The sequence below is a fragment of the Harpia harpyja genome, chromosome 2, assembly GCF_026419915.1.
Source record: "Harpia harpyja isolate bHarHar1 chromosome 2, bHarHar1 primary haplotype, whole genome shotgun sequence".
In the NCBI taxonomy this organism is placed as follows: Eukaryota; Metazoa; Chordata; class Aves; order Accipitriformes; family Accipitridae; genus Harpia; species Harpia harpyja.
Window position 1 is genome coordinate 27,680,640 of NC_068941.1, and position 20,175 is coordinate 27,700,814.

The 20,175-nt window shown below is 43.6% G+C and overlaps 1 protein-coding gene across 22 annotated transcripts in view; it reads left to right on the top strand.

Annotated features, from left to right (window-relative positions):
* ADGRL3 (adhesion G protein-coupled receptor L3) overlaps positions 1 to 20,175 on the top strand; it is a 530,989-nt gene that overhangs the window by 364,958 nt on the left and 145,856 nt on the right. For 21 of the 22 annotated variants that reach the window (XM_052773946.1, XM_052773768.1, XM_052773863.1 and 18 more), the window contains one exon: positions 12,508 to 12,588. The exons of the other annotated variant lie outside the window; for it this stretch is intronic. In XM_052773946.1, the coding sequence (XP_052629906.1) occupies positions 12,508 to 12,588 (81 nt within the window). The remainder of the gene's footprint in view (positions 1 to 12,507; positions 12,589 to 20,175) is intronic. 22 annotated transcript variants of the gene reach the window in all.

Genomic DNA, 20,175 nt, shown 5'->3' on the forward strand with positions numbered 1-20,175 from the left:
GTTGGGTGATTGTGTTTCAGAGGTGATGGAATGTATGACTGAGGACAATTTGAATATTGTCTGTTCCAAAGGAAAATATTCAGAACTAAAGCTGTCTATTAATTTTATAGCAGCATATTTCACTGCAAAGAGCAAGGAGCCTGAGGCAGAAGGAGCTGAAAGAATTTTCAACTGGTCTGAAACGCACCACCTTTTGGGTGTACTTTTGAGACCTCATGGTCTCATTTTCAGTCATACTGTATGTCTCCTGTAATCCTTTTTGGGGCCAGACAGACGCATCAGAAACGATGTAGTGTAACATGCCTCTTCCCCCTGCGTGTATGCAGCTAGATCAATGGGATCAGGAAATTTGGCGGTGCCTTGGGACACTTGCCCCAGCGCTGGCAAGACAGAGCGGTGCACTTGCAGACCTGTTTGCTGCCCTTGCAGAGGACAGACATCCAGCATGACTCATACAGTGCGAAGGAGGCTCAGGCGAGAATTAATATGTATTATTCAAGAAGTACCAATCAGGATCTTATTGTTCTAGGCAGTGTGCAGACTTATAATCAAAACTGTCATCCAAAGGCCTACAGTAACATTGTGGGAACTAAGATAAGAATAATCCAGAGACACGCTTGAAGGGCCTTAAAGAATTTAGGTTCCAAATACAGAATACTAAAAATTATATTTGACCTTGTATGAAACATCTGGTCTGTGTTCTGCGCAGTTATTTTGGAGTCAGTGGGCTTGTGCAGTTACTGACTTATTGCAAACTTCTCAGTCCCTGGCCATGTAGAAAGAAAGAACTGTAGGATGGCAGCATGAAGGGAACAGATGTTGAAACCTCCTGTGTTGTTCCTGGCTTCATGAAGCAATGAAAAGGGACACAATGAAGTTTATAAAGTCCATAGCTGACTTCACCAAAACTGAAATTGGTAAGCTACAGACTTCAGATCTCTTTGAATCTATAAATCAGCAGTTCTGCTGCATGGGTCTTAAAAAAAAAAAAAAGTAAAACATTTGCCACATTGAGCATGGATTCCCTCAGCTGAGTTTACAGCAGGTAGGTAAAGAAGAAAAATAAACATCACACGCAGCTAGAAAAACTGTGGAGAAAGACCCAACGAGCAAGACAGTAGTCATCGAGTTAAAAAGCTATGTTACATGCAAAGATGAAAGGAGTGCAAAAACAAGGCAGCCCAAATTGTCTTTGCAAGGCACTTTTGGGCTGCTTGGCACTGTTTCACCTTATAGGACTGGGGATTTCTGGAGTTCCCGATCAAGGCGATAGAAAGAGATGCTCTTTTACTGACAGGAACATGCTTAATCTTTGCTATAAAGCGGGAAGAGTGCTCCCAGGATGTGACCATCAAAAATTGTATTCAAACTGTCACTGATGTGGAAAGGTTACAGATATATTCACAGCTAGGGACAAGGTTTAAAAATGCTTAGATGTCATTTTCTTTGGGCTGAGGAAGGGGGAGATGATTCTTAATGATTATTGAAAAAAATCCCAGTAAGGCTTTCTTTGGATGGCTGATCCAGCAGCTTGCCTGTTATTAGCATTGGAGATAAACTTAGGCCTAAAAGCTCTGCTTCCTATGCTGTTACTGTCTGCACCCAAAATGTATTGACTGTCCTCACCAGCAGTCAGAAAGTCTGTAGGCAGTTGCTATATGTGAGTTAGGGAAACTGTTGTATTCAGATCCTCTATCAGTGTGCAATGGGGAGATGCGAGAGACTTTTGAAACCTTCCTCTTCCTCTTACAGGTTTTTCTTTCCAGCTAGGTTAATGGTGAACAGTGCCACAAAAGTAGGTGATCTCCCCTTTCACCCCTTTCTCTGAGATTGAACTGAAAACATGGATTCTTTAGGAGGCTTTTGACTGAGAGAGAAAACATAAAAACAGAGAGGAAGTCTGTCAGCTGGATCAATTTGCCCAAACAGCTCAGTTTTTCGGCTGACAGCATTTTAGCACTCAGAGGGGAGTTGTCAAAATCTCTCTACAGGCAGCCGTGTCCTTCATGCTGAGACATACCTTATCTCAAAAAGAAAGAAAGAAGTAAAGAAAAAAAAGAAAGAAGATGAGGTTGCTTAGATTGCAGTCTTTCAGGTCATGGAGAAAATACCCACCCTTGTTTCATTTCTTCATCAAATAAGGTAGTGTTAATCTCTTTTACTGCTTGATCACTCGCTTTGGGATGGAGTCTATCTCCTCTTGAAAGGACTCTTGCACTGTAGCTGAAACTTGGCAGCAAACTGGAAGCAGAGCCAAGCAGGCTGTACTGCGTGTCTCAAGGCTCCCGTTGCAGATCAGAAGTGATTAATGAAGTTAGGGTGCACTGACCTGCTCGGAAAACAAATTACTCATCTCTTTGCACTTCCTTAATGAGAGCAGTTGATAAAAATACCTGTAACAATGAAGACTGCTTTAATGCTTTATTGTCTGGCAGTCCTTTCAGGGCTGCAGTCGCAGTGAGGAATAATCACAGAAACCCATGGAAGATAGGAGTTAAGGTTTGCGTGGTATGTGGTCATGTAGCTATGGAAGATGGGATTCATTAAGATGGATAAGAAGATGCACGTCAGGAGCTAGAGAAGCAGGCCTGTGCCCGGAAATTGTTTCTTGGAGGCTTGCAGTCATGAGTTCCTGGAGAGAAACTTGTCTGACGTAGAAGGTGAGTGGAGGTGAGGTCTCACCTGGTCAGGACATGGTGGAGGAGAAAGAGAGAGGATCGCAGTAGAGGTGTAGGCAGTACCAGGGAAGTACAACGTGGGGATGGAGACCATGCTATGCATACAGAGACATACAGGCTGGAAAATAAAGGCAGAATTGGAGGGGACATCTGCTATAGGCTGTCACAAATGGAAGAAAGCGAGAGTGACAAATTCTTGGACCACATCTCACAATATTTGAAACCACAAGACACTTCAATTACCGTCTCCGGGCTGGTGACTCGCAGATCTACCTGTCTGCTTCAGATGTGTCTCGTACTATGTAATCCAGCATCTCAGCTGATTTCTCTGGCAACACCCCCAGATACTTTGCTATTGAAATTTGAGCTCAACATGGCAGGAGCTACTGCCCGATTTCTTCTTTTCCTCCACTGCTCCCCTTTCTGCATGAACAAGAGCAGCACAAGTAACAGAAAGACAGGGCTGTGTCCCAAGCTCTGCCTGTGAGAAGTGAGCGTGCTGTAACGCATTTGGCTTTCATTAAAACCCTTGACCTGGAGTTGTGAGATGTAGCTCTCTAAATTGTGCTGGCAGGTGGATTAAAAGCTGTCTGAAAGGCAGTGAAGAAAGGATGCAATTGGTGGGAGTCTCCCTGGGGCAAGGAGAGAGTGCGGTGTGGGGATGGAGGGGACGTTCAGATACAATGCCACTACTGTTCCCAGGTGCAGTTTTATGTTACGGTTAAACTGATAGCTGTCCCCATCCCACCCCTAGCTCTTTTATTCTTGCCCTTTCCTTTACATCAGATCTAGCACTGCCGCCACGGCAGCCTGAATTGGTTCTGCTCATTGAGCCAGTGGAAAACTAGTAATTATTGTTTTTGGTGGGTCGTTTTCCATCAGAGCAGCTCTAGCTCACTCTGTGCTTGAATTAATTGCCCGATCTGCTGCAAGGGAGGGCGTGGAAATGCCTGGCCATGTCCCAGGGGAGGGAAGACCACTGTGAAATGGGTTAACTATAACATGAAGCAGCACCCTTGGTTGAGAGTGCCCAGCTAAGCGAGACGGGGGAGACAAGAAATGTGGGTGATAGTAAGAGCACAGCAGCAAAGGGCAGGCCCTAAAGGAGCACAAGCAGGGTGAAAATAGCAAGCGACAGGGAAAAAATAAGGCAGAAACATCTCAGGCAGGGAGGCAGCAGGATTGCTCCCCCCACCAAGAAAGGGAAAACAAAGATGAGATCTTCTGATGGCGAGATCTGCTGCTTAGTGTCTGGGAGGGAGCAGTGGGTAGCCCCAAGGAGATACCTTTGAAAACAACAATAAGGAGCAATTTCGCCTCTGCAGGAGATGGACTGGCTAGCTTTGGCTAGGTTTCCCCCCTAAAGCTCTTCCTAACTTCTCCATCCCAAGTCTTTTCAGCCTTATCTGAGGCAGAACAGGCTGGGCTTGACCCACTAAGGTAGTTCGAAATGTCGTGTTTGACTTTTGGGACAAGAGCAGAGGAAGGACAGCAGGAGCTGGCACAGTGCTCTTCATATGAGATTAAATCTTTGAGAGGTGGCCAAGAAAACCTCCCTGGGCTTCACTGTATTCACCATTGCTAAACCCACTCTGGGTGGTCTGTGGTTACCAATATGCATAACCAGGGCTCTGAGGACTGTATTGCTCCAAATCCCTTGGTTTCCTCTGCACCAAAATCCCTCTCTTCCTCCCCCATTTTCCAGTGCAGGTGACTGGTAAATTGTATTTTGTAGCACAGTGAGCACATCTGGGAGGGTAAGAATAATATGATGTGTCATGTTTCTTTAGCCTGCTGGGCAAGCTTCTGGGGAGCAAAGCTCAAAAAATGTGCAGCCCTGCAGGTCAGCTCCCTGCCTTGGGTGCTGGGGAAAGCCAGACATGGATACAACCTTTCTCCGTGTGCTGCCATATTGGGGGGAAAATGGGAGGTCTTTAACATCGTTTAATTATAATGGCATATGTGAAATATTTCTTGGGTTTTTTTCTTCTTCTTCCTTCCCGGCCCTTATACCAGGCTCTCGTACTGCAGGGTAAATTCTGGGACGTGCACTGGAGGATGCAGAGCATCGCTGGAGCCAAGGTGCTGCTAAATCAAATGTTTTAAGTCCTTAACAGAGGGGTGAGGTTCATCTAAACACAAAACACAAATTACAGTGTTTGCACAGCAAAACGAGGAATCTCAGTGTGACTTGAAGAAACTTCTTCACCTCTGACTTCAGCTGGGACATGAGTTTCTGAGTCCTAAATGCTCCTTTGAAAATATGCAGCTGCCACTAGTGAAAAGACTCCAGTTGCTTCAGCTGCTATAATACTTAGGCAGTTTTTAACCCATTCCTTTGGCATTATTTTTGTCCTTATTTTTGCCTGTAGTTTGAACCTAGCCTAGGTCCTCCCAGGTAATGGCTGTCACATGAGGGACAGTTTGGTCATCAAAAAAGGCCATTTTGATTTCCTTCCTCTTATGGTTAAGGCTGTTGTTTGTTGTGACAGATTCAAAGCAGGAATAGTACATTCTCGGAAAAGACTAGTCCATTTTATCACGCTTTCTGCTCACACAAGCACGCTGCCAGGCGCTGCTTTTGGATTTGCATTTACTCTAAAACATGAGATGCGTGTGTGACAAGGACTTAGCCAAACGTCCCCCCAGCTCGCCCCTCTCCCTGCATACTTTATTGAGCTTTCTTCCTCAACTCCAAGGTTTTCTTCATGTTTGGCAGCCCCCGTGGCTGAGCCTGCAGGTTGCTTTGGTCAGTACTGGGGAACTTGGCCACAGCTTGGGACAGGGAGCTGAGAACCCACCTCTTGCTTCTCATCTGCAAATTGGTTCCTTGTGAGTTTTCCTGTTGACCCCACTCTTTGGAAGGCAGAGAAGCAAATTGCTTATATCAAAGCAGGTTTTTAGTAAGGAAAAAAAAAAAAAAGGTGCAGTCCTGCATCCCTTGCACTCAAACTTTAAATTACACCTGTAAGATAAGATGCATGAGCACACAATATTGGCATTTGAAAGAGCTGCTATTATATACATTGTATGACAGCTTCAAAAGCAATGTATAGCTAAACAACATATAGAGTTACAATGTTATAACTTTGCTCCTGTCAAGAACAGTATGGGAGAAGAAACATTTGCTTGTTATGCTGGCTTTGCACAAAAGCCCTCTCCTTGGTGTGGGTTGTAGGCTCTCTGTCAATGCCCATTGAGGCTGCTGGTTTTGGTAACCTCCATTTTCAGAAGGCAGCCATGACCAGGAAGTTCCTCCGTGCACAGCCATGTTTGCAGGTACCCTACTTTTCCTGCTGCAGTTGCTTTAAGCTTGCGAGGGTTCCCAGTATGAAATACAAGAGGCAAAATGGCAAGAGAGCAGAGATAATGTAGTCAGAGAGAGCCCTTTAGAAAAGAGGGTTTTCTTGTATTCAGAGGCATGCATGGCTTCGAGAGAAGGACAGAAGAATAACGCTGGGAGGGAGAGAAGAAGAGGGAGCAGATGAGTTACTGCTACCCTAAGGAGTTAAAAGGGCAATGAAAGATGAAAGAGAGATGTACACATGAAAGAGACATACTCCATAAAAGTCCATGAATAAATGAAACGGTGGACAGAATCAGTGCTAACTCTGACATGTCTGAGGTAGGGAATGGCTTTATAAAAGCTTTATTTAAAAAGAAAGCTTTTAATGCAAAATGGAAAAGGGTGGGCAGTGAGGAAACGATGTTTTGTAAAGGTAGTCATTGATGAAAGGCGGAAAAAAAGGCTGCCGGGAGAAGTCTGAATATATGCCGAGTAATAAGTCTGAATGAAATTTGTTTAATGGCATGTCAGAAGAGTTTGTTAGCAAACCTACCAGCTTTTTAATTTCTCTTTCCATATGTTCTTATATATGCCTACATATTATGGAGTTCAAAAAGACTCATGAGTAGAGAAAAAACGACAAGAAAAAAATGTACTCATTTTGGAAATTAAAGAGGATGAGAGTGATGGTCCTTGAAACTGCAATCCACAAAGTAAAATGTAGTCTTCAGTCAGATAATAAATTAGATTTTTTTAAAAATCCCGTTAACAGTTAGAGGATTACAGAAATGTGGCCAAAAAGTAATGTTGTTTTTTACAGATCAGATCATCACAGTCAAACTGGACTGGTTTTAAAAATGGAATTTTTCAGTTACATGGAAAAAAAGGCCACAGCATGTAACATATACTTTATCTGTAAAGATATTAGTAAAATTGTTGGTATGTTTTCCAAGACTTTTCCTTAGAATATATATTCAGTGTACGTAGTATGTGTCCATCCCATTGTTATAAAAAAAAAGAAATTATGTGAAGAACTGAAATCAAAGTCTCAGGTATCAATGTGCAGTTTCACAGTTATTAACTCATTAGTGATCCAAGTAAGTGGGCAAACAGAATGAGGGATTAAGTCCATGGAGGTGGCTGCGTTTGGAGGTGCTGACAGCAAGGGGCATAGGAGAGGCAGTGTATTGGAGCACCGGGTCGTCAGAGGTACCAGCACAAAATTAAATTAAATCCTCTGCATGAAATGCTAACTAACTAGGCTGTCTAAGAAGGATCTTGAGAACTGGTGAGCCCATGGAAAACAACATACCAAAAGAGGCTGGAAAAGGGATGGAAAACTGAACAAGAGATGCAGTCTGAAATGGCAGAAAAAAAATGTGCTGCAGTGATCGCCTCTGGATGAGGACAGTAAAGAAAGGGGACTCACCCCTTGAGACAAATAGTTTGAAGCATGTTTGTTTAAAAACTATATCTCCTGGTGCCTTCTCAGTCCTGCTGCTGGAGCTGGGTCAGGCAAAGGGGAGAACTGCAATTCAGGTATATGACTGTCCATGCCCACCACGGTACCAGGGACACTGAGCAAAGGAGAGTAGCGAAAAGTGACGACCAGCCATTCTGGTGATTTTAGTTATCTTCATGGCATTGTCAGTGCCTGAGCTTTAGGAGGCAAGTCATCAGATGTTTAAGAGGTCTCTCATCAGATGTTTTAAAAAGGCTTATTTTTAGTCTAGTAAATGTTGGTGTTCTTTCTCTTTGCTTCTGGGGGTTTGAATCTTCCGGTCTTATGTTTTCTATTCAGGTTTTCTATGTAACAGTGCACAGCAAAATCTCAGGGAGAAAATGAGCAAGGACCAGGCAGAAAGGTTTCCCACGTGCATACATGATGATAGGAGTTGTGCTCTAGAAAAATCAAATGTCACAGGCACTGGAAACTCGGCATAGGGTCAGGAGGGAGGTCTGCCCTGTTAGATGCTACAAACAGTGGGTATGTTTTCAAAAAGGATCAGGGGAAAGTGTTTTTAATAGATAAACAGGTGAGACTGCTTTGTTGCTACTTTCCATGGTTAGTCCATGTATTTGCAGATTTTTTCTGTAGTTTTATATCGTGGCATCTGTAGATGACTAAATCACTTAGGGGCAGAATTTTGAAGATGTGTGGATCTTTATTTTCTGTCTGTGAGCATCCAGATCCGTTTAAAAAAAAAAAATTAAAAAAAAAAACCCTTAGGCCAAGCTATTATGTTTCCTTCAGTCTTCACAAAACATTATCTTTGTTCTTCTAAGTTATTGGCTTTTTAAAATGTGTTGCGTATCTCATGTCATGCCTGAAAATAATGGCCAGCCAGGCACTTTTTCTAATCCGCAAACATCTCCCCCGTTTCCTCTACCCGAGGAAGGCCGTGTCACCAGGTAGACTACTTTCAAGGTCATATCTATATTTCATTCCCAAAACTGCTGCTGCCAAATATGCTTCTTTTCCCATTGCCACAGCACGTGCATATGGCCTGGCTACCATGGATGCTGTATGTCTGTCCTCATTGAGAGATGCCATGTAAGCAGAAGACAGGGAGTTTGTGGCTACTCATGTCACATTTGCTGCTTGCCCCATCTCACCTGAGATGGTTTTGACATTTATGCAGTGTTGGCCAGACCTGAATCCTTGTGGTATGATACAAAAAAAGCAGACAAGGACTGACCCACAGTTGTCTTCCAGAGTTAGCCCTTGTTGCCCATTGCTCCCCCTGCCCTGCTCCTGCTGCTCATGGAGAGCCATGGCCATCGGCCATGTCGGTGGCTGGACCTCGCCAGCAAGAGGAATAAGGGAAACGGAGCCCAACCTTAGCGATTAGATACAAAATTGGCAACTTCATCGCATGTTACTTTGATGATTACGTTTGATTGCTGTTTACTTTTTTACCTGGGAGCCAGCTCAGAAATACCAGATGGTTATAGTCAGGGTGGGATTTGGAGAAGGCCGTGCAAGCTGTTATGATAAGAGGCATGCCCAACTTTCCATTAGCAACAGAGACATCTTGACCTTTGGTATTTTGTCAGGAGCTGCCTTTTTTTTCCCCCTTTTTTTAAATAACTAAAAATTGACCCACTTATTTAAAGAGGTGCAGTTATTTTTGGAGTGTCCTGCAAAATTTGGGAAGGACCTGACACCAGCCATTTCCTCTCCTATAAACACAGGTACTAGACCAATATTGGTTAGTGTGTAGGAAGCTCTTCAGGTCGAAGAGTGGTCGATCAAATAGGCTTGTGGGTTAATAGATGTGTGGGTAGAAATGAGAGCCTGACAGCTGGAGAGATGGTCATGCAGGCAAGGGAGGCCATGTCCCACTTCTGGGTACTGCACCATTGTCAACTCAGACCCAACATGCAGAAAAAACAGCTGAAGGACCGGGTGATTTGGAGAGGGAGGTGTTGAGTGTTTCTGCCATCTCTTTTTTCATTAAGGCTTTCACATTCCCCTTTTCAAGTGCTTTTCTGCAGTAGCTGGAACTAGAGAGGGGAAGATTGGAGTCACTCATTCCTAGAGCTGGGGCTTGAAGTAAGCAGCTGAAACTACAAAATTCACACAAAAGGCACTGGGAGTTGGCGTCACTTGGCAAAACTTGTCCTGTCAGTCTTTGCAACCAACTTGTGCTGCACCAGTGATACCAGCCTCAAAGTCTTGCATAGGTCCATTGGGTAAAATTGTGTTTTTTAATGGAGTCAGTGGCAGAACTTGTAATACCATTAAAGCCGGAAGGACCATTGCTCTGAACCTCTCTCTAGTTTGGCCTCCTGACTCAGAGTTTTCTCCTTGTGCTTGTGTACCAGTCCCATTGCTAGGGCTTCCTTCAGGCCTTGCCTCCCTTCCCTCAACCCTCTCAGATGTCACCGTTGCCAATAATAGTAAAATTAAAAAAAAAATGTGATTCTGTTGATTAACAAAAAGTTCTACAAGGTATCGTGATCCTGGATGTATAATTGGGGCCACAGATAGCAGTGGAGAGCCTTTGTTCCTTGTATGGGAAGACTGTGATGAGTCTGAAGAGCAACTAAGCCGGCATTCATGCCCAGAAAATGAAGCACAACAATTGTTTGCATTGCTTTTTTATAGAGACAGTATTAAACCCCAAAATTTGATTTATTAGCATTGCAAGAAGCGTACAGTCTAACAGAAGTCAAATTTGTATTTTTTTGGAAGTAGTGTGTTTTGCATCAGCATCAAGTAGATAAAAGCTTTCTGCAACTTGTTTCATTTATCACAAGAGAGCATTTGATGGTACTGCTTCCTCCATATTAGGTAAAAGCTTTTGTAAAACATTCATAAACTTCCATAGTTATTACTGAATTGTAATGAATGTCTAAACAAACTCACAGATGGTTTGTAGTCTTTTATATATTGTGCATATATCTTCTTTACTCCAGACTAGCCCTTTAAGCCTGCAGAATCATTCTTTTTTGTATTTGGGATCACTTGGTCCCAAGAAGACCAGGTGATAAAAAAAATATAAAATAAATAAATAAATAAACCCCAAACCATGTGCTAGCAATGTGCCCATAGGGCAAAAAAAGGCCACCAGCCTTCTGGGCTGCATTAGGCAGAGCATTGCCAGCAGGTCGAGGGAGGTGATCCTGCCCCTCTGCTCAGCACTGGTGAGACGTATCTGGGTGTTGGGTCCAGTGCTGGGCTAGCCAGTACAAGAGGACTTACAAGACAGGGACTTATTGGACCCAGTCCAGCAAAGGGCCACAGTGATGATTAAGGGATTGAAGCATCTCTATGTGAGGAGAGGCTGAGAGAGCTGGGACTGTCTAGCATGAAACAGATGTGGTCATGGGGATCTTACTGATGTGTATAAGTACCTGATGGGGGGGAATAAAGAAGATGGAGCCAGGCTCTTCTTCAAGGCATCCAGTGACAGGACAAGAGGCACAAATTGAAATACAGGAAATTACACTTAAACATAAGAAAAAGCTTTTTTTTTGTTTTTCCTGTGAGGGTGGCCAAGCACTGGTGCAGGTTGCCCAGAGAGGTTGTGGAGTCTCCATCCTTGGAGATACTAAAAATCAGACTGGATACTTGCCATGGGCTCTTGTTGCCCTTGGGCTGGACTAAGTGATTTCCAGACCTCCCTGCCAACCTCAACTATTTTGTGTTTCAGTGGTATCTTTGATGCAGGAAATGGGGGGCCTGTCCTATGGTTATAAGGGCACTGATCCTGCACATTGAGCAGCTTGGAGCGAGAGCAGACCGTCTGCCTGTTTCTTGTGCAGAACCAAGCAGCTATTAAATGATGACTTTTGCTCACTAATGAAATCAAATGGATTTTTAACATGTAAACGAGAAGGGGAAAGCGAGGTAACTTGTTATTAGCTATGGGTTTGCCTGAAGCAGATTTCCCATGTTAAAGCACTTAAAAGCAAATATAGAATTTATGATGTGTCGGTAGATTTTAAACCTGAATAACGTCCAGTTGTTCTAATGGCTAATAATGCAAATTATCTGAGTCAGACTCAGCGTAAAGCAGTAAATATATCCTGCCCATTCAGACACAGTTCTTTCTTTTTCCCTCTTTCCATTAATATTTTATCCCCCTGAAGAGATGTTTTCAACATATTATGTGCACCAGCATACTGCGCTCATGGTATTCCTGGATGTCATTACAAAGAAGCCCGAAGACTGTACCGTTGCTCTGCTGCCTGTGACGCTAGCTTGGAAATTGCTTGGAGCAACAACAGCAAGTGTCAACGGGGAGCCGTATTAATTATTTGGAATGTGTCTCTTAAGAGGAATCAACTGCTTTTATTGCAGCACGAATATTACTTGAAACGGGAAGGTTACTCTAACTGTTATCGTAATCTATGTGTCATTAACTTTCCATGTTTAGAAAAAGAGATTAACAACCCTGTAAATTGTTACAGTAAATAGATGAGTTATAACAACATGTTTTTATTATAAATAGAAGTTTCTCAATATAGTTACCTCCAAATTACTGGAAAAGAATTGAGTCTGTAGCAACTGGGAAACTGCATGGTGGTGTTGGGAACCAAAAAGCTTCCACCCAGGTGAAAGCAATACCAAGCTCTGCAAACTGATATCTGCATCTTCTGCAGGTGGGAAAAACAGATGCAGTTGTACTTCATACCACGCTTCCTTCAAAAATTGCTGTGACACAGAAATGCTTGCTTCCTTCTTAAGTGAGATTAACAGATTGAATGGGTTTGCGTGAAATCGGTTGTCTTCTGTGGCATATGGCCTTTTAAGAGAACATTGTGCAAAATGTACGTGGTAGTGGTAAAGCAGGTATAACCAAAGTGCAGCATAGTACCCATGTCTGCATGGAAAAAGCAAAAGAAATGGGAACGTTTTCAACTTTTCATCAGGTGTCTCCACAAAATGGAAGTTCATTGTAAAAAATGCACAATAGAACAAAATACTTGCAAGCCTGTTTTTAATCCAGTGCTATAAAAATGCTGTATGTTTAATTATAGCCCTGGTAGATCTCTGTAGGAAACAGCAGAACTAAAACACTTATTTGTCCACAGGGCAGGCTCACCATGGGCAAGTTTCCTACATTGCCCCACCAATCCACCTCGATTCGGATCTGGAGAGACCGCCATCAAAGGGTGAGTCAGTGACACAGTCTCCATGCACGTGCATTGCAAACCAGCCGTAGGCATGAGTGCATATCATTCATTTGTTCATAAAGCCTCCATGGTAAAGTTACCACCCTCCATCCAAGGACACTCTTGGTAGCAAATTAATTCCTGTGAGAGAGCTGTATGAGAGATGACCATGTCCCATGTCCCCCATTATGTAGCTTTGAACATACCATCTTGTTCACAAGCTATTTTGCTCTTCCCACTGGTTTACTTCTGGAGGGACAGGTATACCTTAGGTCCTGCCCTCTGCCTTCCTCCTTTCCTTCCTAATGGCAGTGCAAAGGCAGGAGGGGTGCTGGTGGCAGGATGCAAAAAAGCAGATTTCAGCTGCCCCTCAGGTGAGTAAAGGTACAGTAGCGGTCATGCGGTGGTTGAGGCCTGGATTCAATCCACATTGCCGTTGCTTGAAGTTTTTTCTAGAATTGGTGAGGAGACATGTTCACTCTAGAGGATGACTCAAATTTTAGGTGAGCTGATTGCCCTTGGGAGCAATGCTAGTAGCTGATATGTACGGAGTGAGTGCAGAATAGCCCTGCTAAGATAGGTACCTCTCTTGAATGGTGCAAATAAAGTGATAGGAACGTAAGCCCTTGATTTCTCTGCCCCATTTGGAGGATCATCCCCTGGCTGTGTTGTGATGAGCCCTCAGTGTTTGCCCCTGTGGCCTGGGGAAATGGGCTTGGCCCAAGAGCAAGCATCTGTGCTGGCGCAGACTTCTTACACTTCCCTTTGCCCCTTTTAATTAGGTTGTCAATATTCAGGTAGGATATCAAAATGACCAGCTTGTCCTTCTTGGAATGGATAATAGCAAAGCTAAAATCAAACAGATATATGGAGGTATTTCCTGGTCAGCTCCAGAAATGTGTATGAACATCAAACACAGGGAATGTTGTAGTAGAAAAGAGAAGGAAGAGGACAGCCAAAGCATGTTAGCAGGGAGATGCACTATAGCTTAGGTTTGGTATTTTTCCTTTCTCCTACTCTCCAAAGGTGCTACAGTGGCAGAAGGGGTACGGGAGTGATTGTCGCCATTCTGCCCCAACATTGTAAGGCTGAGAGTATGTGTTTGTGTGCGCACGTGTTTTGTCTAAGTGCTCATGATTGGAAAATGCAATGTGTTAATGCAGGATTGATCTGGATAGGCACACTGATATTATCTAATAGGAAGAAAGCCGTCTTCTAAATCTCACTTCGTTATCCACCTCTAACATTCTGGGAGACAGAAAAACCTTTGTGTTGGTGAATTGCAGCTGCAACTGCAAACTGCTCCTCCAAACGGCCCAAGGACTTTGTGGGCTAAATGAAAGCATACTGTTAATGCTCTTGGCATGAAAGGCTCCCTTAGATTGGAGTAAACCTTGTGGCTAGATCTGTAACTTCATCAAGTAAACATTTGCTGGGTTTTTTGCCTTTGTAAGTGTGAATGTGTGTTTTCTTAGCTGATGCAGTAACAAAAAATAAGGAATTAACGCTTGCTGCACAGAAGCAACCTCAGTGCTATTATTCCTTGGTGGTTCCTCTTGCATCTCTGCAAGGTGGAACCATGTGCTGGGTGGTGGAGCTTGGGTGTGAGGATGCTGGATTCACAGTCCTTTCTCCAAATCTGGTCTTGTCGTGAGTTGGGCTGGTCACATACAATCTCCTGGCAGTCAACAACCTCCATTTGGCTTTGAGTGAACTGACCTGAGGTTTGACACATGCATTTAAGATCATCAGCTTCTTCTAAGCCACTTGAAAACCTCCAGTTCTGTGGTAAAATGTACTACATTGCTTTTTTAGCAGAGCACTCCAGTAAGGCAGAGACAGTTAGGACTTCCAGGATCTTCTTGCCCAGGTCTGTCTTTGATGTTAGATGTGATGAATCAGAGCTTACTTAGGTCAAGGTAAATCCTTGCCATGTGGTCTGGAGCAGGCTATGGAAGACTCAAGGATGCTGGAACAGCAGCAGCCAAAGCAGCTGTGCCTCGCTTTCTCCAAGATAAAAGAGCCAAAGACTAGCAAAAATCTTCAGTGATCTGCCGTTTGTGAGGGCATAGCTAGCTCTGCAAGATGAATGGCACCGCCACCAGGAGCAGGGCAAAGTGGGTCAGGCAGAACAGTTGCAGTGCTTGCAGAGAAGGTAAAATGGAGTTTATCCAACACAAACTGCTACATTAACTGCTTCCACCAGGGCCTCCACCCCCCAGTTGAGAGATCTTAAAGAAAGGGCTGCTCAGGGTGGAAGGACTGATATTACTGCTGCTACGCACTGGTAAAAGGACTCAAATCCCCTTGTGTAACTTAATAGGAGAGGGCCAGGGAGGCAGCCAGCTCTAAAGGCATCAATCTGTTAGCTGGTGACTAGGGAGTGTTAAAAACTTAGTAATTGGTACTGCCTTCTGGGGGAAGAGCAAGGCTTTCCTCTGGCCCTGGGATCTGGGATGTATAGCTCTACTTACGTGTCTGCTGCCTCATTTGCAGCCTCAGCACCCAAAATCCATTACAGTATTGTAATAATCAGGATTTTTTTTTTTTTTCCTAAATGTGTGAGGGTTATGAAGGGTTTTTGTTTGGCTGCATTTTCTGACACCTTAGGACTCAGGACCATGCTTAGGTCATGTTCCAAACTTCATCTTGAACCACAAGAGCTGTTTTAAACAAAGGAGTCAAAAACACCTCTGTCCTGAAGCTCTTATTGGTTCTCCACATTTCCAGTAGCTGAAACTCTAAAAAAAGAGCATGACAGTCATCATAAACCACTAATGCTTTTGGCTGTTGCTTTGATGCTCTTCATTTCCCTTTCGCATTCCCCCTCACACTGAGCTGAACGCCAGTGTAAAGTTGCACTTAGAGTGGCAAAAAGAAGAGGCCACCATACAATTTTAATTGTAATAAATGGAAATAGAGGCAGGGTAGGGGTATAAAAGCATCTTTCCTTTCCATATTATTAAAAAACTATACAGCTTTAGTGCTCCTGTGGGTCTATGCAGTTGCAATTCTCAGCTGGCAGATTTATTTGTAACTGCCTCTTCCTTCTCCTTTTTAAAAATTTTATCACTGGTGACATTTATACACGTTGTTTATGCATGCAGGGCGTTTTTACCTGCTTTTCAGAGTCCTGATGCTAGTAGTGAATAGAGTATAAACTCCAGTAGTTTACTAGTACATTAGTGCCATCGTGCATTACAGGGTAATTACTCTGAGCCACTGCTCTGTACAGTAACACGGTAATGACACTGTAAATCAAGTAATAGATATGAGGCCCTGAATCAGCATTTTTTATCAAGACACTTCTTATTCCCCACCCCCTTTTTAATTGAGGGTGTTTGAAAATTAGTTCTGTGTACAAAGCACTGTTAACCATTATTTTTATACCTTCTCTCAGTCTAACGATCTGAACGTGATTGCATGATAGTTACACAACTGTTTACAGCATCTGTATGCAGAATAATTCCAGGGGTAGCTGAGACCTCAGGTTGTGATCTCAGAGACTGAAGATTAAACCTGTGTTTAAAAATGGATTGCTGGTTACTGGCAATAGCAAGGAGTTTCGTAGGTGAGGGTGATGCTGATACTCTGGCTTAGAAAGGGATTTTATGGAATTATCATATATAACAATAAATTAAATTTAGTGTTTGGACTCAAATTCTACCAGGTACTAAACCACAGCAAATAAGTGAATTAAACTTACTGAATCCACACACTAAAACTATTTATAAAGCTTTATAGAAGGAGATTTTAGCGTATATGTGGAATCATATTAAACATGAAGTATATGCCTGGCGTTTAAAGCTAGGCAGTCTGAGGAGCTCGCCTCCCCTGTTGAGCTAGCATTTTGCCAAGGTTTCCTTCAAAGTTGAAGCTCAGGGAGCAGTTGTCGTGGAGATTGATACGCTTGAAGTCAGTACATTTCCAAAACATGAATTGATAAGCAAAACTGTGTATTGGTCCCCAGTTCTAGAAATTTATAGCAAATAAAGGAGGGATGGGAGATTCTCACCCTTCTGTGCAGATTTCTCTAGCCAGAGAGGTTGTTTTGGCCCCAGCTAAAGCACTGTGGGGTTTTTTTCCTGTAAACTTTAGTTGTGATGTTCAGCCTCCGTAGACGCAGAATCTCTCCCTACCTCTTGGGCAGTATGTCAGGAAGACAGCCAGAGGTTTTGCTGGTTTTTCCCCCTTTCTTCTCCAGCTCAGTGGCCTGTCCCTTTGTGCATTCTTCCTTCAGAAGCTGGATCAATTCTGCCATTTTTCTCCCCCTTTGCATTTGCAATGTCTGAGGGAGAACCATTCCTGAATGTCAGAAGGACTGCAAAATCTTATTACCAAAAGTAGAGCAGGTTTTTGGATGCACACATTCTGTTATTTTTTCCTCTCCCAAAGGTCCCAGAGAGGGTCAATGGCTTTGCAGATGATGTGGGAGGATCTGACAGCTGGGCTCATTGCACAGCCCCGGTCCTTCTTCCCAGGTCCAGAGAAAGGGGAGCGCCAGGCAGCGAGGCCCAATGGCACTCCTTGCTTTAATTCAAGCCGACACATGGGGTCATGCAACCCGTGCTCGCCAGGCCCTGAGACACGAGCTTTCCTGCCTCTCCCTCCCCGGGTCCAGTGCCATGAGAGAGGTGCTCTTCAGGAGTCCCTGCTCTGAGCCAATGGTGGCCAGGCACCTCCTGTTTCCAGGCTTTTTCATTTTCTGCCTTGGAAAGCCATTCGCTCAGCTCAAGAGTCCTTTACAGTGTCTCTCTGCTTCTCTCTGAGGTCCCACTTTTACTCATCCTGCTCCTTCCCTTTAGAGTTAGTTACAGCTACATGTTTCCAGCTTCTTAAGGCGATACTGTTTTCCTTGGGAGAGGCTAATTCGATGCCTTTGAGCCAAGGGAGGACCATGCACTGGATGCTGGTTGTGGTCCCCCATGCTCAGGACCCTTATTCCATTTTTTCCCTGTGCAGTGCTGGGGTGCTATATAGTGGCCTGCTCTTCCTCAGTCGTGTAGAGGGTTTCCTTCTTTGCTTTTGCTCAGCCTTTTCTCCAAGTGAGGTTGCTCTCAGGGCTTCCCCTTCATGACTGCCCTGAGCCCACCAGAGGATCTCACTCCCTCCGACATAGGGTATGAGTGCTCATTGCAACAAGCCAGCAACCCACACCCAACATTTTCTCATCCCATGTGGCTTTTCAGGCAAGCAGAGTATATGAGGCATGCAGGTAACGTGTTGCACCAGTTGTATGGGAGATGACTGTTTACCATACTTGCACGGTCGGTCAATGGAAAGGTTTTGCAATGACTGCGAGCTTCACATGTACTGTGAATTTTCAGCTGCCTTGTTTTGAAGATGTCTGTACAGATTTGTTTGTTGGGTTGCTTTGCTGTTTGTTTATTTTTCATTTGAACTCTGCTTTTTGTCGTGATGGATGGACTCATTTAAAGCCCTCGGCCTCCAGGCTGGAGATGAGTCTTCAAACAGCTCAGCATGGCGACAGAGTGGGTTTTGGGCAGTGTGGTAGATGCGGACGCAGGAATGCATTGCCAGGTATGGAGCTTATTTGGGTTGCGAAGATGGTGAGCTCTGATATAAGGATGCGATGCTTTTCTCAGTCTTATCCAGACCTCTCTGAAAATCTGTCGCTGTGGCTCAGATCCATATCAAAACATCCACCTTCTTGGACTACACTGATTTCCCTGAAGCAGGCAGCTGCTTTGAACATGGGCTGTGCTCCATATTTATTAATTCCTCATTATGTATCATGGGTGGTGATAACTAGTATCATAACCAGAGTAGCCAGGGCTCCTGGCAATCTTGCAGCCAGCCTGCAGTCCTCCTGTTCTCTTGTTATTATCTGCAAGGTCCCACTTTATGTCCTGTAGCTATCCATAGTCAGAAAGAGTTAATTGCATGCTGTTCACCGTTTTCTTTTCTACTATGGTGTTGAACTGTTGCTCTTATTTCTTTGGAATGTGTGTTTTCATTGCAGAGGGGCACCTCAGGGCATTGCTGTTTGTTTATAAGATAACAGCGTTCGCCCTAGCAGAAAGCTGGAGCTAACAAAGTCTCTCAAGGAGGAGTACTAAATCCTGTACGCTGGTGGGAACTGTTCAAAGTATTTACACTTGAAAATATTTGAGGATTTTGGGGTGGGGGAGAACAGTCTGAGTGATGTTTAACACCTTTTCCATTATTCCTAGTCATCTAAAAAAAAAAAGAAAAAGCACTTTTTAACTAGCTTTTTTTACCAGCTAGCTGCTGCCTTGTAAAGGAGTTTTGCTATGGAGATCAGCATCAACTGTGATTTAAAGATGCCTTGAAATGTTATACTTTGTAGGCTGTTTGAAGCTACCATATGACCTGATAAGCTCAAAATGGACATGGACATCCACCCAAGAGATTCTTTTGACAGTGGGTTTCATTTTCCACTGTACTGAGCTATGCCACTTGCCATCAGCGGTGGAAGTTTTCACCCACCTGACAGTGGCAGCAGCTGGAAAGCGGAGTCAGCTATGGCAGTGCATCCTCAAGCATCACTAATCTAAAGTGAATGTCCTATTACCAGCTTGAAAAAAAAGCTATTGAACCAATTCAACCTGGAAAAAAGAGCGCAGTGCTGCATACAGCATGAGACCCTTCTCAAACTTCTTTTTTTTTCCCCTTTTCTGCCAGACTAATTTTTGGCCACACTTCTCTTTCTGAAATATTTATAGGGCAAATAACTGTTTTAAATGAGCAGATGGGGGAGACATAAGACAAGCTGTTAAATTAATAAACATGTGTGGTGCTTTATCAGTAAGGGAGCCCATTTTGGCATTTCTTCTGGATGATTTGTATGGCCTATCACCATTGCACCTGGTGCAGGGACAAGAAATGGGCACTTAATAACCAAACAATGTGCAAACTCCTTCCATTATAACTTCATTATGTCAGATATAATCGTCTATAACTAGATGTCAAATACATAATTTATGTCCAGCTCCCCTGTGGAATAGTGGCCATATGAATGAATGGCCCCATTAATGGGAAGGAGCTTTTACTGTAACTTTTCCCCTCCTGGTACATGGTCCATTTTGTCATCTGGTATTAATTCTGAATCACTTCACGGTTGCAGAAAAATGCCTGTTATATTTGTATTTGTGTAATGGGAGAAGGTGACAAATAAATCATATGAGAGATCAAATTTCAGGTCCACTGATTTCCTAAGCCATAGGAATTAGATTGGAGAATAGGACTGGTCTGCAGCGCTTTGATTGAGAGGCATAACTGGCCTTCATTTTACCCGTCTGGAGACGTTAAAAAGGCGTACAATGTGAGGTAACACTTCCTACGGGAGCCCTCTGCCACAGACAAAGAGCTTAGCCACTGGAAAGTCTTTCGGTGCCACTGCAGCCATGCTGCTTGCTTCCTTTGCTGTATGTTGCATCTTCCCTCCTGTTGTCGTATGGTGCCTATTTATAGAAGTGCTCCATGATGTATGTGATAAAGTGTGTCATCATCACTTGAAAGGATGTAGGATAGGACAATAATGTTTTTCTAGAGAAGTCCTTGGGAAACATATGTGTGTGTTAGAGAGGGACCTAGGATCGCAGT